Raw genomic sequence first — 25,515 nt, 5'->3', positions numbered from 1 at the left:
TGTTTTGTGCAGTTATTTTTCCATTTTTTTTTCTAACCATGGGTCCTAAGAAAGTAAGTGCAAAGGACAGTGCTGAGAAGAAAAAGAGGATGTCCATGGAATTAAAGCATGAAATCATAGATAAACACAAATGAGGTGTGCGGGTGTGGGTTATAGCATTAAGAGTAGCAAGTAAATCAGTGAAAAGTGAAGTGAAAGAAAATAAACAAATTGTAGCAGTTAAGTTCAGCGATAAATTGTAGCATTAAGAGTGTAGCAAGTAGGTTAAGCGATTAAGCAATAGAAAAAGGACGAAACGAAACAAACTCCTCCAGTGTTGTTGTTGGGGTTTATAGGGCCACTGACAACATACTCTGCTCTTCCAGCATGTACGTACACTTTATAAAACCAGTTTATTTCTTTACATTTTTTGTTGTGTTTTATTATGTTTTTATACAATATTTCTTATTTATAAATACATTGTTTCAGTGTTTTCCTTATGAAACTAGTGATCTAGTGCAGTTAGCCTCACAAACACTGTTTTCTCTTAGAAGAGCATGGGAAGATATGGTCAGAGTGGGAGTGGGAATGGGAGCCACCAATCACATTAAAACATATTTTATTCATTCTAAAGTATATATCATGTTTCTATGTTATTTATATTGTTTATTATGTCGTATTAGATCAATTGTCATAGATAAATAAGCCGTAGAGTTGATATTAGTGTTATACTATTGAAGTACAGTGGACCCCCGGCTTACGATATTATTTCATTCCAGAAGTATGTTCAGGTGCCATTACTGAACGAATTTGTTCCCATAAGGAATATTGTGAATTAGATTAGTCCATTTCAGACCCCCAAACATACATGTACAAATGCACTTACATAAATACACTTACATAATTGGTCGCATTGGGAGCTGATCGTAAAGCGGGGGTCCACTGTATTTTGTCCTGCCACCCGAGAGCAGGAATTCCGCTGGAATGGATTAATGGCATTTCAGTTAATTTAAATGAGGAAAATTGATTTGATATACGAGCAAATTGAGTTACGAGCTAGGTCACGGAACGGATTAAACTCGTAAGTCAAGGTTCCACGTGTATCACACACATATATCGGCAGTTGAGTAATTATGTGGAAAGTGCAATCTTAAAATATCATTGGTAGAACCAATGATAAGGCAAACAAAGCCATTTTTTTCACAACATTTCAAGTCTTAATATTCTCATGTTCAGTTCTTCAGAAAAAAGAAAGACATTCAGAATTACAAAGGTGTAAAGAAATTTATACTTTTTATTATAAAATTTTGTAATTTTAAAGTTAAAAAAAAAATTCAGACCTGTAGATGAGAATAGTAAGTCTTGAAACATGGTTAAAAAATGGCTTTGTTTTCCCTATTGTTGGTTCTACTATTTGTGTTGTGTGTATTCTTGTGCATGTGTACTTGTCTGTATGTGGTTGTAGGGATTGAGTCACAGTTCTTGGCTCTGCATTGTGTGTGTGTGTGTGTGTTTTAACAAAAGCCACTATGGGGTGGAAATCACTAGCTCCAGTCCTTTTGTACTTCTGTGCTTCGTCAGGAGCTATGCAGTGTTGCAAAAGTTGCAGTGGGTGGGTTAAGGGGAAAGATTCTGAGTGGTAGGAATGTGCATTAGCACATAAAAATACAAACACCAACACATACTTTATAAGGGAAATTGGTACTGTACACAAGGTCTAAAAGGTATATTGATGATACAAAATACAAAATGTTTATGAAATACATGACATACACAAATTGCGAACTCACAGGTGTTTTTGTCAATTGCATTTCAAACTTTATAACTGTTGGTCTAATTGAAAGTTACATTTCTTCTTTCAGGAGATGCTGTCACAGCTGTTCCTGAAAGGGCCATTCACAGTGGGCATTTTCCGTAAGTCAGCCAATGCACGGCTTGTTCGGGAACTAAGGGAGAAACTTGATATGAATGAGGCAGATGGTACTATTGACCTCGACAATGTGCACATAACGGCTGTTGCAGCACTCCTGAAAGATTTCCTTCGTTCTATGCCTGACTGCTTGCTGGTTGCTGATTTATATGAGGAGTGGCTGGAGCTGTCACAAATTGACGGCTTAAGAGAGCGCATTTCGAGGACTCTTCTCTTGTGCTCTCGGCTACCCCGTGCCCACCTCATCCTTCTTCAGCATTTTCTTTGTGTGCTGTACCACATTGTTCGACGTGCCTCTGAAAACATGATGTCTGCATCTAACCTTGCTGTGTGTGTTGGACCATCCATTTTGTGGCCATCTTCCCCAGTCTTAGCACTCAGTCCAGAGGCCTCAAAACAGGTGCCAGCTGTAGTAGAGTTTCTCATTGAGAGATGTGGGGATATATTTGGGGAAGATATGCTCCACTTATTGGGTGAACCTCCAGAGCGAGATCCCATGAGACAAGACAGTGGAGCAGAGGAATCAGACAGCCTGCACAGCCTTCACAGTGGCCATAGTCTGCACAGTTCCAGCGGCATGAGAAGAGATGATAGCAGTATTGACTCCTTAGAGCGAGAGCTGCTTGTAGAAGGTGAACTGTCTCCGCTGCCTCGTAAGGACAAGATGTCTCTGACCAACTTGAGCCGTGACTCTGGTCTCACTATGAGTGACTCACAGCTTTATACGCCTGATGAAGAAGAGAGCGAGTCCACCAGCTCTGGCCACTCTGGGGCTGACAAAAGTGTCAGCAATTATAGCAGTGGTGGCCATTCAGAGCGCTCTGCAGATCGCTTTCAACATTATACAGCTCCTAACAATCCTAATGCAATATATGCAGCTGTATATCGTCGACCTGAAAAGCTTCCTGTAGGCTATGATGACCCAGAAAATTATTATGCTGCACCCAGTCGTGAACATGCTCGGATACAAATTACATATTCTACACCTGGATACTCTCAGGGACCTCCAGTCCAAGGCAAGGAATACACTAGAGTTTACCAAAGCCGCCAGGACAGGATGAGCGATGTCTATCGGAAAAGTCAAGAAGAGGAGTCCATATACAGTGTGCCAGCTGGATCATCAGGCAGCATTGTTAACCCTCCCCCCTTTGTTGTTAACTCCAATTTCCAGCGGCACGACTGGATGCGACGTCGATCAAATCTTCGTAGAGTATCTCGCTCAAGCAGTGGTGATGGAGGACTGGTAAGATCCACATCAGAAGAGTCTCTCCTTAACAAATATAATGGCCTTGATTATGGTATTTCTTTAAGTCCAGTTGGTGTTGCCAACAAGAGACCTGCACAACATGGGAAAGGTCGAGCTCCTCCACCACCTCCGGGTGAAGAAAACGAAAACTGTCCTGGACCTGGAGGTCGAGAGTCTCCTATCAGGAGGTCTAAGTCTGCCCATTATCTAATGGAACCAGCACGAGAGGGTGACAAATTAGGGCGCTCTCCAGACGACACTCTGGCTGTTTCTCGATCATCATCAAATGATGCTGTTGCGTGGCAGCGCTCCCGCTCCACTCCTCAAATACATGATGAGGCTGACCGCTCTTATGATTCATCCACTTTGAGTGATGACGATTCTACTCCACATGTTTCACGGTCTAATTCCAGAGGAAAAGAATATAGAGGGGGTGGACTTAATGCCTGGGAAGCAGTTTATGGCACAGAGAATACACCCTCAGATTCCGGTGAATCACACAACTCTCGCAACTCATCTTTCAAGAGTGAGCGGACGGGTAGTATGTGTACAGTTGTATCTGCAGGAAGTACCACAACTCTTGCCTCAAACCCTCCGTCTTATGAAGAGGCTCTCAGCAGACGTTCTCTCATGTTCCGAGGTGGGCAACAACAAGGTCACCAAGCACAAGGATCTCCTGGTAGAGATGGACACTTTCCTGAATTTGCCATAAGAGAGGAAAAAATGAAATCTGCAAGAGCTAAACAGTTATATGAAGAGTCACTGAGAATATATCAAGAAGAAAATACCTATCCAGGAGACTTGGTACGTGCTTCTCCAGCACAAGCAGAAGACAGTGATGAATATGAACGGCCGCCACCTCTGCCACCTAAATCTGAACCACCACCACTACCTCCTAAGCAGCGTGGAAACCGCAGAGTAAGTGATGGTTTAGGTCGTCTCAAGCACCTTCCACCTGTACATGTAGAGACACATGCTCGCAAGTCCCGCTCTGTTACCTCTCTTCCGACCTCATATGGATGTGATCCACCTTATCACAAAACTATTATATATACAGATGATAGTCCCCCATCACTACCGCCTAAAGAACGTACAGTTATTGAAATTGACTCTGCATATTCTCAATATTCCGAGTCTCGAGTAAGGCAGACCACAAGTCGAGCCGTATCACCACCCAGGGTAGAAAAGAAAAGTATAGAGACTCAAACAGATGACTATGATCTCGATGATGAGGTAAAAGATGAGGGTATCCAAACATCGGGGTCTTGGGTAGTAGAGCCTCATGTGACGTCTGTATCTGTTACTGACTCCAACTCACATAATGATAAGCGTCGAGGCAGAGCTCGTAGGCGAGACTCATCAGCGTCTCACCGCAGCAAAAGTGTCCCCACCCGTGAGACTTGCCCTTCTCAGCACCCTGACTCTGATGGTGATGGAGAAGAGGAAGAGTGGGACTGCCATACCACACCGTCCTTGCAAGACTTCCCCGGAGGTCCTGCTGCACTTCATGACCTACGTAAGCTTGACTCTGAGCTCAGGCAAGAAATTAGTTGGTCAGTATCGCAGCTTCGAGCAATATTTGGCGAAACACTTAAAGGAGCTAAAGTTCATCCACCTCCATATCGCCCGCCGCCACCTTCTGCCCACCGTGCCCCCATCACCTCATATCACCTGGGGGCGGGTGATACTTTTACCTCTCGAAAGTCACGTCCTCATTCTAATTATGGAGAGGAGTCCTACGTTTAATATGCAGGAGCTCCTCTGCCTCACTTCGCCCACCGCGCTTACTACACTTAGCGGCCATGCTGCGCTGCATACACCGCCACAACTAACACTAGCCGACTCTCTGTTAGATTACTTCTCTAACGTACTAAATGCTCAAGATCATAAGGCTTTTATTTGTACATTATTTGTATTATATTGTGTACATTTTGTACAGAGTTACGCTCTAAGTCATACAAGTAAGGACCTCAAATATTAACTGTTATCAAATATGTGAGTGGTGGGGTACTGCTGGGGACTTCCCCCTACTCCCCACAACCCTGCCCACTACACTTCACCAAACTTTTGTAAATTACTATTACTAACTGTTCAATAATTGTTTATATGTTGTTAATAAAATTTGAGATTTTATATGTATATTTTTTATTACTGTCCTTTAAAAAAGTTGGTAAAAATTTGTTAATAGTAAATGTTAAGTCATGACTATGTAATTTCCATTTACCTGTACATCAAATTCCATTAATATATGTAAACTGCTTCTCACTTTCACATAGGAAATAATTTGTATCAACATGGTTTCATGTGGAAGTCAAACCAGGGTTAGCCAGGTAGCATTGTCACATTTATACCAAGCCTCTCTCTTATGATACAAGAAACTATACTACCTTTTCCATCTTTGGGTCAAACCTCGTTACTTTCCATTACCCAGGCACTGTATGACTCAAAGGGGTTTGGTGCTTCCCTTTGAATGTAATAATCAGTACAAGTTAAAATCTTTAGAGCTGGTTCCCATCCAGAGAATGTCACTTTTACAGATGTATTATCCTTTGGGAACCCTGAACAGTGTCCTACCATGGGAATAAAATCACAGATGTACTTGGCCCTCAAAAGAGGCTCTGATGCTGGTGAGGGGCTCTTGATCTAGAGAAATGGATCTGTGCTCCAGTTCCCTGAATGCCTTCCACATCCCCTCCCCCCACAGGTGCTGTTTAATCCTTGATTATAATAATCTGATGCTGGTGAGGGGCTCTTAATTTAACCCTTAAACTGTCCAAACGTAGAGCTACATTTGGACAGTTTAAGGGTTAAGAGGAATTAGACTGCCTCCCCTTCCCAGATTAAATCTGATTGCCTTCTATTTCCAGGCACCCATAAATATACATTTTCCCTATTTTTCTATTCTGCACTTGGAATCTGGCTAAGCCTTCCCAGTACATTACATTTTTAACTGGTTCAGTGTTAGCTTCAGAACATGTGTAATGTTATCTTGTCCCGTTCCCCACCTGACCTGGACTAAACAATACAGGGCTTAAATCAAAATTAGGTTTAAAAGTTCTGATTAGCATAAATCATATCAATACACATATTCTTCACAGGGAAGTGTCCTCATGCTGCTAAAGAACCCTTGATCTATGGAATTGGAGCTACTCTCCTATTCCTCAGGTCAAATTTGATAACTCCATTTCCCAGGCTCTGCATAACCCATATAGGGTTATTACAGCCAAAGTTAATTTCCTTTATCTGGAATGTTCTTTATGAATATTAAGAGTATGGAACTTGCACTCTATAAAGACAAAGAAAGAAGGGAATGTCAACTTACGGAAAATATGAATAAAAAAGAGGGACATAAAGTACTGATATGTCTAGGCCAAAACTGGCAATAATGGATTGAGGCTGGATAAACTCAAATCTAGGAAGTGTATAAGATGAATGGACAAATTACAAAGTAGTAGGCGATATGAAGCAAATAGCCTACTTTGGGTAGCTTTTTAAATGGGTTAGCCAAATACATAAATGAAAATGACTTAAAATTCATTGAATTTTGTTGTGCATAGATTTTCATGGGTGGTCTGATATCCACCCCACTTCAATGTGAAGCACTGTACTCTGTTCCTGGGCTGTGCTATGAGAAAAGGGATAGGTGACCTGGTTCAAAATGCATTGGCCTGAGAAATTCGCTTCCTCCATAATTAATGTGTTCACCTATGCTTTATTCTGAGAGGGGCTATGGTGGTATTGCTGTATAGCCCTTGTGGCTTAGCACTTCTTTTTGATTATAATAATAATACGGTGGTATTAGTCATGTCCTTTGCTGGTACTAGTTTCTAGGGTTTGAAGATCCTATGTTTTCTAGTGGTTGATGAGCTAGCGAGATCTCTGGTTCTGCTGCTGCTGTGCCAGTCCAAGCCTTGCACTGCTTTCCCAGGTTTTTGTCCTGGTGGTTGACAAAAAGGACATTTCCTTTGGTCAAACAAGCTGTCTACTTTTGATTTAGGTTGCAGTTTTTCCAACAGCTAGTCGACCTGTAATGAATACAACAGGAGAGATCAGGCTTCCAGTTTGCTAGGTAGTCTAAACAATCGTTGTTTGTATGACACTGGTGGTTTAGCTCTTGGTTTTGATTATAATTAATAGTAATAAACAATCACTGTTGTTTCATCCCTGACTTATTGGTCCTCTCTGGATGTAGCTGGAACCGGTAGGTCTGACATCTGCCATGGGAGTTTCTGGCTGTCATTTAAGCTGCACTGACTGTGGGTCAAATGCTTTTCCCAACTCCTCATTGTGTTGCTGTTGTACTCTGTCCATCATTTTTCTGGGGTGGCATGTAGCTCTCTCAGTTACTAGTACACTTCCAATTCTACTTTTCACTTCTACAGGTTACTACTTGGCACAGGTATTCTAACGAGTCCAAGTTTGCTCTCATTTTGGCCAGGTCAGTGTTCCTTCCCTCTTGGTCCTACTTAATGGTTAACTAGCTCCTCAGAACCTGTACTTGAAATAATAGAAATAAACCATTGCTGAGTGCAATGTACAATTAAAGGTCTTCACTGCAATCGTGTTTTTGTTACCAGAACCTGCCTGCAGATGGGATTTTCCCCAGAACAAGGCTTAAGTGCCTACCTCAGGCAGACGTTCACATCCCAGGTGGGCTACAGGGCTGGAATGGTCTGAAGCTCAAGAATGAACTTCAGTCTGGTTACCGCATGGTTCTTTGGGATTTTGTTGCTCTCCTCCCAAACCCCTCTAGGGAGGTTCCTTGACGCTGGTGAGGGGCTCTTGATCTAGGAAATTGGATTTGTGCTCCGGTTCCCTGAATTGAGCCTGAATACCTTCCATCTCCCCCACATGCGCTGTATAATCCTACAGGTTTAGCGCTTTCCTGTGATAATAATAATCTCCTCCCAAGCTTATTAACGTGGTTGTACAACTGATATTCTACTTTAGAATGCCTCCTTGTTGGTGAGGGACTCTTGACCCTAGTAGGTGGACTTGTCCCCTTTCTTGGATTGTACCTGATTGCCTACCACTCCCCAGGCATTGTGATCCATATGGGTTTAGCACTTCCCTCTTAATAATAATAATAATAATAATAATAATAATAATCCTCTATATTGCACATTAGAATAAAATGTCCATTTCTTCCTATACCGCTTTCCTTGGTGGCTGGTTGATGTTGGATAGGTCTAGAGTGCTACGGGTTTACCGCTCCCACATGAATAAACCTGGTACCAAGTCTTCTGTTCCCATGAAATCCCTGGATAAGGAGTGACACGACTACTAGTCAGTTTCATGGTGTTCAAAAGCTACAGCCAAACTAAACCGAATAAACAGACAGTAAAGATTCAGTGAAAGGTAAGTGGGGAAGATAGAATTCAAGAAATGTTTTGTATTAAGGAAGTGCCAAGGCTTTTCCAAGCTATTGTCTCAAGAGAGGTGCTTCGATGCCGGTAAGAGGGCTCTTGATCCAAGAAAGTGAACCTATCTCTCCCATTCTTGGATCGAACCTGATTGCCTTCCCTTCCCCATATGCTGTATGATGTCTTGGTGCAGTGGCGGCACCAAGCCAGCCCCCAAAATTCCCTAAGCCCCTTGAGCCTACGTAAATAAAAGTAAAAATAATAACAATTGCTTCGAAACAAGACTTACTCTCTATTCCAGTCTGATAGCCCCCATAATAATAATAATAATAATAATAATAATAATAATAATAATAATAATAATAATTTTATTTTAGCATGATACATGTTTGTACAAAGGAGTATAACAATTGGGTGTACATGCCAAAAGCCCCTTTATAAAGATGCAGAGCATTTCGGACAAATTTAAGACTAACTTAAAATTAATAAGGCAATAACAGTACAGTAATTGTACATATGGCCATTAGGTGAGTTACAATGAATACAAGAAAATTGAATATTCTATTAGTTCATGCTATATGGCTTTAGTAAGTTTGGTAGAGAAGAATTGGTGCTACTTTAGCGTGCGGTCTACCAGCCCATTTACACTTTAGCGTGCGGTTAGGTTAGGTTAACCTAAAATAACCTAACCGCACGCTAAAGTGTAAATGGGCTGGTAGACCGTACGCTGAAGTAGCACCGAGGAATTAGTTTTGATTATTAACCTAAGGTGGACACAATGGAATGATTAACATTTAAGAGGATAACATATAATGAGAGTAAATATATATTAAACCCCCACCCCTGGTTTTGCTCTCCTGATTATAACAATTATTGGTTCAGCTATCAATAAGCCAAACTTTAAAAAAAATAGGATAGGGGAAACTGGTTATAACTGTTCAGTAATAGTTCCACTCATAAAGACACTACTTGCAGCTTTGTTCTAACTGCTGCATTTGGTTCAACTTGTAGCACTTTCGGCTCACATCAGGGGGTCCTGGGTTCGATCCCGACACAAGTGACATGTGGAAAATTTGACAGTTTTCCTAAATTTATAATGTATAAATTTCAAGAATGTAAATAAGGTGTAAAATGTGCTGCTGGTGATCTTCACCTTCATTTTGGCGTCTTCACCCTCACCCGCGCAGACGGGTGAAGGTGAAGACGCCATAATGGAAATCTAAAAGACAGGTGACAAAAACTTTGTAATTAAATCGATCGTCATCGGGGCTAAATTGGAGTGGAGCGGCCTCAGACGACCTGAAAATAATGCGGTGACGCCTACACTACAGTATGAGAAGCAAATTCGTGTGAAACCACGGTAATAAGGTAAGAAAATTTGAGAACATCGAAGGACACTGGTGGCTCCCTACTACATGCCTAGGAGAAATAACGCTAGCCTATTTTGTACAGTAGTTTACATTGGCCTTCGTATTGCTAGGTGTCTAGGTAGCGTTAAGGTGTTTCACCTGTGGTCCAAATTGGTAAGTGTTAATATTAAATATTTATCTATTGCGTTCACTATATATAGTCATAGTGTAATACTAAATGTAATATACCCTCTCACATCTTCATTCAAGTCACAAACAATATGTACAGTCCACAAAACAAAAATCAATTTTACCAGAGCTCCTGATTATGTTTAGTCTTAATAAATAACTTTTAGGTCCCGCTTAGTGTGAGTGTGGTTGAGGTGTAATGGGAATCGAAATTTTCACATTCCTGTGGGCTAATGTGATTTAAGTCCCACTTGTTTCAGAGGTGCAACAAAATTGGTGAATAATAATTACCTTTGTTGCATCTTATCTAAATTACCTGTATGTAAACGAATTTCGTACACGTAATTTCTTGATGGAAGCATTACCCAGAAGACGTTGACCTGACACTTACTGATGAACTTTTGCACTTTCACTTTACGTGAGACAAATCCATAGGCCTGCAGAAGAGCAATCACTGTCTCATACATACCTTTATCAAACTATATATAAGTGTAAAAACAAGTCCAGTGTAACGTTAAAGACGCCATGAGCACAATTAGAGCATACTGTCAGCAACCTGCTGCCAGCAGATTATTAGTGCTGGATTTACCTAGGGTCCTAGAGGCTTGGCAGGCCGAAACCTAGGGCCTCAAAATATAGGAGGCTTCCGGCCAAGGTGTACAATATTTTTGGCACATTGGCTTTTCTTACACGTCATAATGTACTGTACTCTCTTAACCCTTCAGTAATGTTCCTTGCACTCCATTTCAGAATAATGCTGTCTTAAACCAATAACTCGACCCTGGCATTGATTTCTGAACTTATTTTGTCCTTCCAGGAAAGCAGTAGGATAGGTAAGTTGACTGAGGCCCTCGGGCATTTGTACTCTGATGAGAAGGGTGATACAAGGCTTCAAGCTAGCAATCTATTGCAGAAAATGGAAGAACTGGAATTTGTGTTTATGTTGCATATTTGGACCCGTGTACTGGGTCATTTTCACAAGGTCAGCAAAGCCATTCAGAAATCAAAACTATTACTGAGTACTTGTGCATGTTTATACAGTTCACTTCAGGATCTTTCAAACAAAATTAGAGATTTTGATGAGCTTGAGGAACGTAAGAAAGAAGGAACAGTGCAACAGGCCTACTGGCTTATGCGAGGCAGGTCCAATTCTCCCACCGGCTTAAGCCAATGCCTTGACCTAATGAGGTCATGCTAAGGAGCACATGCTAAACAGGTCCAACTCACACCCACCCGCACCCACTCGTGTATTTATCCAACCTATTTTTAAAACTATACAAAGCCTTAGCTTCTATGACTACTCGAGAGTTTGTTCCACTCATCCACAACTCTATTACCAAACCAGTGCTTTCCTATATCCTTCCTGAATCTGATTTTTTTCCAATTTAAAACCATTGGTGCGAGTCCTATGTTAAATATTTTTAGCACGCTGTTTACATCCCCTTTATTAATTCCTATTTTCCATTTATATACCTCAATCATGTCCCCCCTAATTCTAGGCCTTTCTAGAGAGTGTAGATTCAGGGCCCTCAGTCTATCCTCATAAATGTATAACCTATGACCCTATCAAACTGTTTTTTTGTAATTACATTACCTAATAGAATATGTGGAAAATTACATTTATCTGAATGTAACTCATTATGTACATAACAGTAAATGATAACAAAGATAATTATTATATATCAGTTACATAGACAGGTAGGAATTTGGGACACCTAGGTCGCAAAAATGTCCCCCTTCGATACCTACAACTGTCTTATCCACAAGTTGCTCTAGACCTATTAATTACAAATGAAAGATACATCACCAGGAATTCTGGTAAATATATAAATTTGTGGACTGTATATTAAAATTAATAAAGGATTATATATATACACATTTACATAACAGAAGGAGAATATCTTAAAATCACTCACCAATTTGACTGGAGATTAAGTTGTATCATATCTAACTCCTGTCTAAAATTTATGAAGAAACTGGCCAGAATCTAACATAAAATAAGACACTTAGCTGGAGTAATATCTGGTTTCCATCTAATTAGAGTCTTGTCCTTTCGCCTGATATCTCAGTTATGCAGGAATGCACATCCAACAATTTTGCCTCCTATTTGAGAGGTGTCAGCCCAATTTTACCTCTAGAGCACGAAAATTCTTCCCATTTTTACTAACGTTTTCTTGGCTCATTCAAAACACAATGGCGAGTCTCCTCCTAGCAGCAAATAGGTACCTGGGTGTTAGTCGACTGGTGTGGGTCGCATCCTGGGGGACAAGATTAAGGACCCCAATGGAAATAAGTTAGACAGTCCTCGATGACGCACTGACTTTCTTGGGTTATCCTGGGTGGCTAACCCTCCGGGGTTAAAAATCCGAACGAAATCTTATCTTATCTTGCGCAGGCGCAGGCTTCCCATTTTTTATGACATAAATTTTTATTAAATACAGTATGGCCATCTATTTACATATAACTACTGTATTTCTGGAAAATATATACAGTATTTTCCACACTGCGGCCGGGTGGAGTTCGTTGCTAAATGACTCAAATTGCTCATTTGGCAATGGTGGAGGACCAGGGTACATATAGGATCTGGCATCCACACGGCGACATATTACACAAGATTTAATCACCCTTTTTACACTTTGCCGTCCTTGTGGAATCCAGAAAGTTTCCCTAATACAATTTAAGGTATCTTGTACCCCACCATTCATTACATATTTATGGGCATTTAGAACAATTAAATTTGTTAGATGATGAGTTTTGGGCAGTAAAATAGGGTGTTTAGCATAATCACCCAATTCAGCATTTTGTAACCTACCTCTGCACCTAATTACATTGTTCTCTAAATACAGCCCCAATTTCTCTATTATGGAGCCTTTCACAATTTTTCTTTCCATCATCAATTTAATCTCATTTCCACAGATTTCTTCTTGTAACCTCTTTATCCAATATTCAAGAGGATGTGAAAACTTATACGAGATATTCTTCTTGTTTAGAAATTTAAACACCAACTTAGTTACATTGATTAGTTTGGGTAAAGAAGAATACCTATTTATATCAGTGGCTAAGGAAGGACAAACTATTGGAGCGGTGGTCACAGTAATTTCAACAGGAGCAATATACGCCTTTTGTACAGGCCAATTAGCTTTATTTACCAACCAGCTCGGTCCTTTAAACCATGACACAGCATTTACAAATTTAGCATAAGATAAATCTCGAGACAAGAAATCAGCTGGATTCTCCTCACCAGGTATATGATTAAATGTTAACATATGCTGACCCAAACTATTATACTTCTCTTGCATCTGATTAATTTCAGCGACTCTGTTTTGTACGTACAGAATTTTACTGTTTCCATTATGAATCTATTGTAAGGACACCTCATTATCAGACCAAATTACAGTGTCGCTAATATTTATCTCTTGCAGCTTATTTCTTATATAATTAGCTAATTTGACACCTACATAAATGGCTGTTAATTCCAACTGAGGTAAGGTACATGATTTAATTGGAGACACTTTAGCCTTAGACACAACAAGAGAAATAACACTATTACATTGAAGGTAAGCAACTGTTCCATATGCCAATTTTGAAGCATCACAAAAAATGTGGAGTACATTTTTCCCATTTGGATTGGCCACCTGGCGTGGGTACTCCAACATTGGAATTTTTTCATAATCACCAATTAATTCATCCCACCTGTTAATGAATTCCTCAGGTAGAATTTCATCCCAAGCACATTTAAGTTTCCATGCTTCCTGTATTAATAATTTCCCTCTTATAGTAAGGGGTGACACTAAACCTAGTGGATCAAAACATTTGGAAACTTCAGCAAGCAAAACTTAGTTAATTTATTGGACATACTGTAATTATTAGGTTTTAACATTAACAAATCTCTCTCAGTATCCCAAGTTAAACCCAATACATTACTACATTTTGGCACTTCATCTCCAGGGAAATCTTTACTTATTTTGTCCTTTAGTTTGGACGAATTACTATTCCATTCCCTCAGAGGCATATTTGTGCTTTGCATTATTTTATTAGCCTCTCTGTAAGTCAATAACAGTTCCTCTTCAGTTGACATCACACCCATGAAATTGTCCACATAAAATTGTTTGCTCATTACTTTACTCAATGGACTTCCCATATGTTTAAGGTGTGCATTTATCGTCGCTTGAAGTAGGAACGGACTGGATGTAGCACCAAATAATACGCTCCTAAAGCGAAAGGTTTTCAGAGGGCTAAGTGGGTCACTAGGATTCTCAGGCCATAAGAAGCGGGTACAATCCCGGTCAGCCTCTTGTGAACCCACTCTTAGGAAAGCTTTACTTATGTCAGTCATAAAGGCATAATTCTTCACCCTGAAATTTAATAAGATATCTCCTTATTTTTCCATCAGCGATGGACCTGTCATCAAACAGTCATTTAAACTAGGTACATTTTTGTTACTCCTGGCACTACAATTAAACACAATCCTCAAAGGAGTGGTCTTAGAATCCTTCTTCACTCCGTAATGTGGCAAATAGTGACCATAAATTTTGGCTTGCTCAGGAGGTATCTCTTCTATAAATTTATTAATTAATTGTTCAGCAACTATATCATTATAGGCAGTTAACAATTCTGGTGTCTTACTCAGTTCGCGGAGCTGAGCCTTTAACTGTCCATATGCCATTCTGTAATTAGTGGGCAATTCTGGATGGTTCAGTCTCCACGGAAGTCGTACCCAGTATTGTCCAGATTCAAATTTTACATCTCTCGGGTACTGTTCCTGAGTAAAAGAATCGTCTGGACTTTCTTCATTTACATTTATTCCAATGCTGTCTAATTCCCACAATTTATGCACTGGCTCAACACCATCCTCTATGGAAGAATTATACTGGGGTACGATTTCATGAATAAGACACACAGTTATGGTATTCGTAGTTTCCTCTAGTCATGTAGTATTATTACGAGGAATCCTACCATACATTACATGGCCTCCTGCAGTCTTCAAAAGGGTGACACCACATTTCTTTACCATACCCTTTACAAAGGAGGCATAATAGTCACTACCTATCAACATATTTATTGGGCCTACAGAATCATCACTTACACCAGGTGCTAAATTTACATTATGTGAGAGTCTTTCTGTAGCTTTACTAAGCCCTACTGTAGATATTTTCTCTGGAAGTCTATCTACAATTACTGCATTAACACGTTTTTTCTCATTGCCCAACCTGACAGTTACATAAACAGTGTCATACAATTGAGCCCTTTTATCCGAGAGAAAACCAGATAATTTTAAAGTTGTGGGATCTCCCATCTGTACTTTCATACCATCAAGACATTTACGTTTTATGAAAGTACGCTGGGATCCCTGGTCCAATAATGCATTTACATTTTTTGATTTATGCCTTTTATCAATTTTTACCTGTAACACAGGTAAGGCTACTTCAGCAAAATCATTATTAACATTAGCAGCAATTTTTACACTAGCTACTGTTGTGTCAGGATTGTCAACATTGTCATTATTATCAACATTATCATATAGACCCTTACACATGACTATATGGTGTCTTCCTTTGTGACATTGATAACAGTTGTTTAATTTGGCATGACAATCTTTTACATTGTGATTACCTAAACACCTGATACATCTGTCAAGTTCCTCCAATCTTTCAACCTTATCATTCCATGAATTGTATGCACTGCAATTCTTAGAAAAATGAGTACCCTTGCAGAAAAGACAATCTCTCTTTTCTTTGACTGGTTTCTTATTAACTGGGCTACTCTTAGGAGGGTACTTATTCTTCTTACCTTGTGGAGAATCATTATTTCTGATTCCTGCTACTTGATATGCACCTATGCAACCCTTCAGGAAATGAAATTTGATTATTACCATTGGGATAATTTTTCCCTTTGTGAAACTTGACAGATACCTCAGTTATTATGTGTTGCATCTTTAAAATGAGTTAGTTGGCTGGTCTGCAACTGCACAATTAATTTTTGTAGACCTAGTCTTATTTCCTCCAGACCAAAATAACCCTTGTGATATTTATTTGAGAGCCATTCAAGTGTTTTATAGCTAAATTTATTCTGTACAATGGCACTCAATAACCAGTCTGATTCCTTCAGATTATATTTATTACTTAAAGTTTTGAGAGTGCTCTCCACTTTAACTCTAAACTGCTGTAAACCTTTGTAAGTGTGATCTGGAGATTTTAAATTAACAATGATATTCACTAGATCCAACCTACTTTGTTCTGTATTACCATAAGTGACTTTCAACAAGTCAGCTGCTTCCTTGTAAGAGTCATCTACATTGGGAAAGGCTTGTATGAGTATGTGAGCATCTCCTCTCACCTGTCCTTTGAGGTAAAATAATTTAGTTACACAGGCTAGGTCACTCCTGTCATGCACAGCTGCTTTAAAAATTGACCAAAATTCCTCCCAATTTTCTCTAGGATTAAGTACAGGTAAACATAATTCTGGGAGTTTTGGCAAAGACATATTATTTGTTGGAGCAAACTGATTAACTGCCTGGTTTACACATTTTAATTTATTCAAGGCCTGACTTTTACAAGAAAGAATCTTTTCCTCTAATTCATAATACTGATTAATCATAAGATCTACTTCAGTCTCATCTACACAGTTGACAGCCGGGTCACCATATGGAGAAGACCCGGGCCGGAAGTACCGGCAAACCTCTAATGAATGAATGAATGAATGAATGAATCTACACAGTTTACTAACAAATCTCCTTCATATTTGTTGTAATATAATTTGTATCAATCATATCTATTACCTAAAGCATCTAAATGCAATTTTAAATCATTAGTATTCACAGTTTCATGATTCATTAATTCCAAACATTTATTGTATGCTTTTGTTACATGCCTTTTTCTAGCTTGCAGTGATGCTTTTTTTTGCTCTGTATACCATATGTTTGTCTTCTATATTAATTTCCTCATTTTCAGCCATGATGCAATGTATTAAATTCAACTTTATTAATAACACTGATTACAACTTACAACACTGATACAACTTACCTTTGAATAAATCCTAGCTACTTGAGCTTAGCAATTACATGTAAGAAAATTATAATATAAATTTTAGCTACACTTGAGCTTAGCAATTACACATACTCTGATATAAATCTTGGCCAAAATTGGCTTATCAAAATTAATATTATACAAATACATTAATATAAATCCTAGCCACTTGAGCTTAGCAATTACATGTAAGAAAATTGTAATATAAATTTTACATACACATTAATAATGTTAGCTACACTTGAGTTTAGTAATTACACATACACTGATATAAATCTTGGCCAGAATCGTCTTATCAAATTAATATTATACAAATTAATATAAATCCTTGCCAGAATTTGGCATAGCAAAATTAATATTATACACATTAATATAATCTTTAGTCATACTTGACTTGGCTTATCCAAATTAATATTGTAATAATTATAATCCAGTACACATTAAGTAAATTTGTGAATTTAACATCCACCTCCTGTCATTTCACATATAATTATTAAGTAATTAACTAATTAATGACTTCACTAATTACCTCCGGTTCAAGAAGGACCAACGGGCAAATTAAATGTGGAAAATTACATTTATCTGAATGTAACTCATTATGTACATAACAGTAAATGATAACAAAGATAATTATTATTTATCAGTTACATAGACAAGTAGAAATTTGGGACACCTAGGTCGCAAAAATGTCCCCCTTCGATACCTACAACTGACTTATCCACAAGTTGCTCTAGACCTATTAATTACAAATGAAAGATACATCACCAAGAATTCTGGTAAATATATAAATTTGTGGACTGTATATTAAAATTAATAAAGGATTATATATATACACATTTACATAACAGAAGGAGAATGTTTACAGAGTTCGGTTATTACAAAAAGTTTTTCAGTATATGTTAACATTTGTTTTTTTTTCAGTCACTGCGGTATTTAACAATAACATCTTATGTCCTTTAGAGGAAGAATTGTGAATTGCGGAATTTTAAACACCCATCATCCTTGACTTTACCGAATTTTGTCTAAAACTCTCCCATCTTCCTCTAGTGGTAAAGGTGGGGGGTTGTGAGGAACTTCACAAGTGGAATAGATTAGATTAGATTTTGCCACCGAAGTGGCTAGTTTATTGTGCACCCCATATCCATCCTGTGGACGGTAGCGCAAGAACATATGGATACACAAACGGCCTAGGAACTAGGCCTCAGAAGGGTTAACAGGAGTACATATGGATTTATATCTATAGTTCACTTATCTGTTACAAGCAAATCTAGGAAATTTGCTTAGTATATCTGGTATCTTATTTTCATTAATAAGATATCTTGACATGTCACATAGGTTATTATACTGTCTATCTCTGTATTCCCCAATAAGTAGACAATTAAGCACATAGTGTTCAAGACAGTGACCATATGCCTGATCACATAATTTACATTTAGTTTGATCATCATCTGTGTGTCTCCCAAACTGCCAGAAGTACTTGTAACCAAGCCTAAGCCTGGCCACTACAACATCAGTCAGTCTGTTCACATTGCAAGTTGCTCCATAAACATACTTATCTACCTTCATGTTATCATAGTGGGTTATAGATCTATTCAGGCTTCTAACTGCATTCCTATAACAATCATTTTCATTATTTACTTCTCTCCTAATATTATTCCTAATGCTGGACACAGACATACCAACCCCAAGCCAGGCTACGAGGGTAAAAATAAAAAATCGAAATTATTCATAAGTAAACAAAAAGTGGAAACGTTAGACATGTTTCCTTACACTTGGCCACCTAGCAATAAGTAGGTACCCGAGTGTTAACTGACTCACGAAATCGTAATGACACGATTGCAAATAAACCATACCACGGGCGGGTTTGAACCCGTGGTCAGTCTCAAAATTCCAGACCGTTGCGTTAGCCACTGGGCCAGCTAGCTTAATAAAATTCATCGTACTTGGTATATTTCTACACCATACGCACCACTGTGACCACAAATGCAAGTTTTTACAGTCGAATCTCCCGCTAGCATGGCCGTGACGAACTCTAGCTCAAGTCCCCTGAAAGCCGTCAACATGACTCACGAAATCGTAATGACACGATTACAAACTATACCGCGGGTTCAAACCCCACCCGTGGTATGGTTTGTTAACAGACTGTTGTGGATGGCATCCAGGGAAAGAGGATCACACAACTTCAGTGGACATAAGCCAGACTGGGTTAATTTCTTTTAGATTATTCTGAGTAACTCCGGAATAGTAATTCAAATAAAATTGTTACTAAGCCAATTCATTGTCAACAAATGGACATACTGAAATATTAGTTCCACTGTTTCAGATCTGCATATTTTAGTGCTCTAACGATAATGTTATCAACACGGCAAATTTAAATTTATTAACATTGGAAATATGACACTTTGGCTAAAGCTCTTGCTTCACACACGGAGGGCCCGGGTTCGATTCCTGGCGGGGTGGAAAGATTTCGACGTGTTTCCTTACACCTGTTGTCATGTTCACCTAGCAGCAAATAGGTACCTGGGTGTTAGTTGACTGGTGTGGATCGCATCCTGGGGGACAAAATTGAGGACCACAATGGAAATAAGTTAGACAGTCCTCGATGACGCACTGACTTTCTTGGGTTATTCTGGGTGGCTAACCCTCCGGGGTTAAAAATCCGAAGAAACTCTTATCTGTCTTATCTTACAATCAAAACTAAGCGCTAAACCCACAAGGGTCATACAGGAATGGTTTCCTAGGTTAAAAACCACGAAAAAGATAATTACTCCCATAATTCATTAATGTTTGCAACCATGTAATGTATTTTGTTGCATAAGTGGCTAACTTAAACCCTATACATTACAAGAGTCAACATTCCCTGACACAGGAACTAAACCTATATATACTTGAGAAAGTACTCCTCACTTAATTAATGGTGTTTAAAGTTATCGACCACACGAAGGTTATCAAGGCTGCATTGTAGCCTTTCCACCGCAAAAAAAGAATACTACAATCTCTAAAACAGGGATTAAACCCTCAGCATTTATACGTTGATTATTATTATAATAAAAATGAAGAGCTAAACCCACTAGGGTCATACGGCATATATACGCTGAGTTTTTTGCAACTTCGAGAGTTTACATCCTATGTTAAACCTAGGACCCAATCTAACTGTTATTTTTTTAAATACACTACCTAACAGAATACTCCATTCTACTGAATGAACAGCAATGCATGCAACCATATGACCTGTCTTTGTAATACTCATTTGTGCTTTATAGTTATCTGTTTACAATAATGTCTTATCACTGATTTCATTATTGCTTAGTTAATCTTAAGTTAATTTTAAGCCAGCCCGTAATGCTATGCATATAAGTGGCTTTGGCATGCTGCTCTTACCTGTATTTTTTTGTACCCTGTATGTATGCTAAAATTTATAAATAAATAAATAAATAAATAATTATAATTATGGGGAAGCTCTAAACCCGTAGGATTATACAGCGTATGTAGGGGGAAGATATTCAGGCTTAGTTCAGGGAGCCAGAACACAGATCCAATTCCCTAGATCAAGAGCCCCTCACCAACGTCAAGGAGCCTCCCTTGAGGGGTCAAGTAGGTACAATTACACCTAAGTGTATTTACACAAGTTTTAGGTGATTACAATTGTCTTAAATATAAATACACAGTAACATGTGTAAATTACCTAGGATAACCCAAAATATAGTCAGTGACTTATTTCCATCACTGTCCAAGTGGTGTATTATCATTAATTATTAAGTAATTATTATTATTATTATTAATAGTTAAAATTCTTGAGTTTACTCTTAACTTATATTTCACAGAAAACGTTGTGTGAGGAGAATGAAAATGAATCAGCTGATATAATAAACAGCAGCAGCAGCAGTAACAGGTGTCTGTCTCTCTTTCTTTCTCCCTTTATTTTTTTAACAGATTGAGTCTCCTCAAGGTCGGGGAGGTGCCTTGATGCTGGCGAGGGGCTCTTGTTCCAAGGAATGGAATCTATACTTCCTTTGGCTTGAACACGATTCCTGCCAATTTCCCCCATGGATTGTATGATCCCTTACGGGTTTAGCTCTTCCTCTTCCCATGTATAGTACGATAATGGCATTGAATGATTTGTTAACTCTGTTGTTCACAACAGTGCAACAAGAAGGCTCTGAGTGTTAGTTAACAAATAAGTGTACATGTTGGGGTGTCAAGTGAATATAGTGCAGTGACCGAGTTAACAGAACTAAGAGTGTTAATCAGTAAATTTTGTGGTATGAACGCAGCGATGTATGACCCTTATGGGTTTAGCGCTTAGTTATAAGAGCATAAAGGAGGAACACTGCAGTAGGTCTGTTGACCCATACTAGGCAGGTCCTTCACAAATCTAACCCACAACAGTATAAACGCTACCCAAGCATAAAGCTTTGCTAATTCTATTTACTCATGTACAAATCCCACTCAAATCCAACTCCTCTTACTCATGTATTTAACCAACCTAAATTTGAAACGTAGTATTTGATTCTGAAAAGTAGGGGAAAAAGGCACCTCAGAATTCATTAAGACATTTATTAGGAAATTAAGGTCTTGGGACCTTATTCACTCTTAGGAATGAGCAGAGGTCTGGGACCATCTTCACTCATATTAAGAATGAATAAAGTCCCAGGAACAAATCATTTATTTACAAATGTCTGAAATATTTGCTTAAATTTTTCTCTCTACCTTCTCCCCCAATGATGCTGGTGAGGAGCTCTTGATCAAAGGAATTTGATTTAAATTACCTCTCCTTGGATCTAACCTGAATTCCTCCCATTCGTCCAGGTGCTGTGTGAACCCAACAAGTTTACATCTGTGGCTTCTAACCTTTCTATGTCTGGTAATGATGTTTTATTGTCAGTAAATTTTGTGGAGAACAAAATCTTGAGAGGAAGGGTTGTCTTAGTGTGGGTGAAAGGCTCTTGATCTAATGAATTGGAGCTACTCTTAGGTAATCAAGTCAGACTGCCTCCCATTCCCCAGGTGTTGTATGAACCCCTAAGAGTTTAACTCTCCATTACAATGCAATACGATTTTTATAATAATAATACTAAAATGTTGGAAGACACAAAGGAAAGCACAATGAGTAAGTTTATTTAGGTACAAGTCCACGTAAGTACAATGCTTAACTGTTACTTGTGATTTAGACAGATGGTTAAGTAGGATTTTACATGAATATTACATAATATGGGGAGAGGTGTTGTATAATCCTATGGGTTTAGTGCTTTCCCCTTGATTATAATACTAATAATAATATGGGGAGAGGTAAATGAATTAAAAAATTTTTACTAGAAAAGCTTGATATTTTATTACTAAAAGGCTCTGAAGTTTTATTGGCCCTTTAATTTATATCTCACCTAAGGCAGTTTAGCAAAGAGAGGTAAATTACATTAGTACACTGTCAATGTTAATATTAAAATATCAGTATAAACAACAGTATTATTGATAATGATAAAATGAAGGTAAATCACCGGTGTACTGTTGAGTATATGATTGTTATTATAATCTTCAGGTGTATCTTTATCAACTTTTATGATTCTTTCAATTTTTTATTAGACATAATTGTTGATAAGTATTTGAAAAGAGTTTATTCAAGTTATTAATCTTGAAGGTTAATAACTCAGGATGTAGAAGATGATTTTGCTTGGATTATTAACCCAAAGGGTTAGTAACCCAGTAGAACCCAATAAACCCACTGTCATCAGACTATCAGATTTATTTCCATTGGGGGTCTTTAATCCTCTCCCCCAGGATGCAATCCACAGCAGTTGGCTGACACTCAAGTACTAAACCTAATTACTGCTAAGTGGACAGGGGCACCAGGTTCAAGGGACCACACTCAACATTTCCACTCCTGCTGGGAATTGCACCATTGTCCCTTTGTTTGTGAGCTGAGGCTACTACCAACTACACCAAAAGCCTCCAGGCTCAATTTTATAGTGCTTTTGCTTATAACTACAGAACGTCTTATCTACTCACCTTCAAATTTTCAACCCTGGTTAAATATAATTAGGGAAAGGTTTGTGGAACAATTGTAGATGATTGTAGTCACAGTATATGAAGTTCATTATAATACTATTTACAAAACTAGGCAGTATACTTACTTCAGTTTTTACTATAGTTCTAGCAGTATATTTACTATAGTTTTTACTATAGTTCTACTCTAATTTCAGTCACACTACAGTGGTTGACATGTCTGTGCGTCGAGGAGAAGTAGCCGAGGCTCCTATCAGAATCCTCAGTTCTGCTACGCGACAGCACATGGCAACAAGACTTGATTCTCGGAAGATATTATTGGCGTCACGAGGGGTGCACAGGTATGTCGTTGTGTTCAAATCTAAATTTATTATTATTATTATTATTATTATTATTATTATTATTATTATTATTATTATTATTATTATTATTATTATTATTATTATTATTATTATTATTGTGGAGAAGCAACCGGTAGGGGACATGGAACATTAATCTAAGTTCTTCACCAGCACAAAGACACCCCTTGAAAGGTATAAGAGGAGATCTTATTAAAGTGGTGGAAGATACAAAAAACAAAAAGTAAAAATGTCTTGATATGAAAATGGGTCATCCAGTAGAAAATAAAATATGACTTACAGAGTTTTAAGTAATTCATATTATGTATCCCCAGAGACTGGAGAGGTTTAGCGGAACAAGCAAATCTCGATGTGAGCAGTATCAGCTGCTGGGGTAAAATTTCTCCAACTGAGCATTGCTTGCACATCTGGGGTCAAAAAGGTGGCACAATGATGCAGCTGTGGACATTCCTTGAAGCAATGGATCGCTTTGATGTCATTGATGATACTTTGGAAATAATTTGTAAGTGTGCTGGTTCATTTTATAATTACACTAGTATACAGTATGTTATTACATGATTTCTGAAAGTTTATAGAAAAATTGGTAAATGCTGAACTTTTAGGCTATTATCATAATTAACAGAAATGCTGAAATTTTAATAACTTCAGGTTAACCAGTTTGATTCACTCACACTTCTTTGTTTTACCATCATCAGTGGCATGAACAACAAAACCACTGGAAAGGATTGGAATATTACAAAGCTCTTGGCATTTTGGTCATACCCTAGAGCTGTGTGTTATTCTAATCCTTCCTGTGGTTTTGTTGCTTATTTATTATCACTCGTCATGAAGACTGCCATATTAATGTATCAATCACTAGCTTAGCATATTATTTAACCAGATTGGTAGTTTACCCCCAAGACAGTGATTCAAAGAAATAACAACATCCCTGCTCACTTTCTACTACTCCTTGATCTATCCATACCTCACCTATGGTAAAGTATCTGTGCATGGGCATTAACAACAACTAATTACCTTTAATATGTTGTTACTCAGCAAAAATCCACTCAGAATAATTACTCATTGAGTCTCCAAGCAACACAACTCCCTTTTTTCAAAAGTTTACACTTGCTGATCATGCAAAAAATTCAAATGTTCTACTGTGCATGCTATGTCTACAGGGCACTCAATTGAAACATTTATCCAGGGCTTAAATTCTATCTGGAGAGCTGCATCAGAACACATGGACACAGTACAAGGAACAAGTATCGCTTTGACCTTTCACATGTATGACTCGACCTGTTCAAAAACTCAGTGAGATAAAAGGCCCAAAATTTGTAACTCACTGCCTGAAAATACTAGAAGTTCCCCAACTGCCAATATCTTTACTTATATTGTTAAAAAGGCACTTATTAAATCTCAAATAAAGATTATATCCATTAACTGTCTGTCAGTTCTTGAGCTTTACCTCAATTTAACCACTTCATAAATGCAATTTATTGTACCAATGCAATTTTGGTGTACAGTAATTTGTAAGTCACCATTTCTTTATTTGCAACCTGTCTCATTGTACTTATGATTGTAATGAATTACCCAAGCTATACTGAGTAAAATTAAATACCAGGTCCATCTATAAGTAGTATGTAACTCTTATGTTTAGTTCGCCTGATATGCATTTGCATAATTAGTGACTTTCTTCTGAGCCTTATATTGTATCAAATTATTAAATTGTATCTGTATTATAATAAGATCAAATTCAAAATATAATGAATTCAAATGTATAACTTCTTTAACTAATTTATATGACTCATTAGAAATAAAAAATATAATTTTCATCTTTTAATTTTCATTAATCACTCAATAGTTGTCTTGCCAAAAAAAATTATGCAAACGTCATAATTCAAATAACCCTCTGAAATGTATCATCCTCACCCATTCTTAGGAGTTATGTTCAGGCATGATATGTCCCACCTCCAGCACTTAACCCAGTATTAAAGTAGATGGTGACTTGTCTAAGCCTCAGCTTTTACCCATAGATTTTTTTACAGACAGACTGACACTATCAAACTTTGTGAACACAGTCCAAACTGATTAAC

At 38.1% G+C, this 25,515-nt stretch overlaps 2 protein-coding genes across 17 annotated transcripts in view; both read left to right on the top strand.

Annotated features, from left to right (window-relative positions):
- LOC128689133 (uncharacterized) overlaps nt 1–5,288 on the top strand; it is a 724,351-nt gene extending 719,063 nt beyond the window's left edge. For all 6 annotated transcript variants that reach the window (XM_053777262.2, XM_053777261.2, XM_053777265.2 and 3 more), the window contains one exon: nt 1,842–5,288. In XM_053777262.2, coding sequence (XP_053633237.1) covers nt 1,842–4,901 — 3,060 coding nt within the window. In that variant the 3' untranslated portion in view covers nt 4,902–5,288. The remainder of the gene's footprint in view (nt 1–1,841) is intronic.
- Nucleotides 5,289–9,716: 4,428 nt separating this feature from the next.
- The window catches only part of Myd88 (myeloid differentiation primary response protein MyD88), a 129,900-nt gene continuing 114,101 nt past the window's right edge, over nt 9,717–25,515 (top strand). For 2 of the 11 annotated variants that reach the window (XR_011392261.1, XM_070087211.1), the window contains exons 1-5: nt 21,008–21,134; nt 21,891–21,945; nt 22,857–23,124; nt 23,279–23,422; nt 23,755–23,942. Coding sequence is in view for 10 of the 11 variants with exons in the window: in XM_070087211.1 (XP_069943312.1) it covers nt 21,048–21,134; nt 21,891–21,945; nt 22,857–23,124; nt 23,279–23,422; nt 23,755–23,942 (742 nt within the window). In the remaining variant the exon portion in view is untranslated. Of the gene's footprint in view, nt 9,887–20,572; nt 20,680–20,905; nt 20,974–21,006; nt 21,178–21,890; nt 21,946–22,856; nt 23,125–23,278; nt 23,423–23,754; nt 23,943–25,515 lie in introns of those variants that run through there. The other 9 variants (XM_070087209.1, XM_070087212.1, XM_070087218.1 and 6 more) reach the window with 9 other exon arrangements.

The sequence above is a fragment of the Cherax quadricarinatus genome, chromosome 21, assembly GCF_038502225.1.
Source record: "Cherax quadricarinatus isolate ZL_2023a chromosome 21, ASM3850222v1, whole genome shotgun sequence".
In the NCBI taxonomy this organism is placed as follows: domain Eukaryota; kingdom Metazoa; phylum Arthropoda; class Malacostraca; order Decapoda; family Parastacidae; genus Cherax; species Cherax quadricarinatus.
The sequence above is the reverse complement of the archived record's forward strand: the minus strand, read 5'-3'. Positions and strand labels throughout refer to the sequence as shown.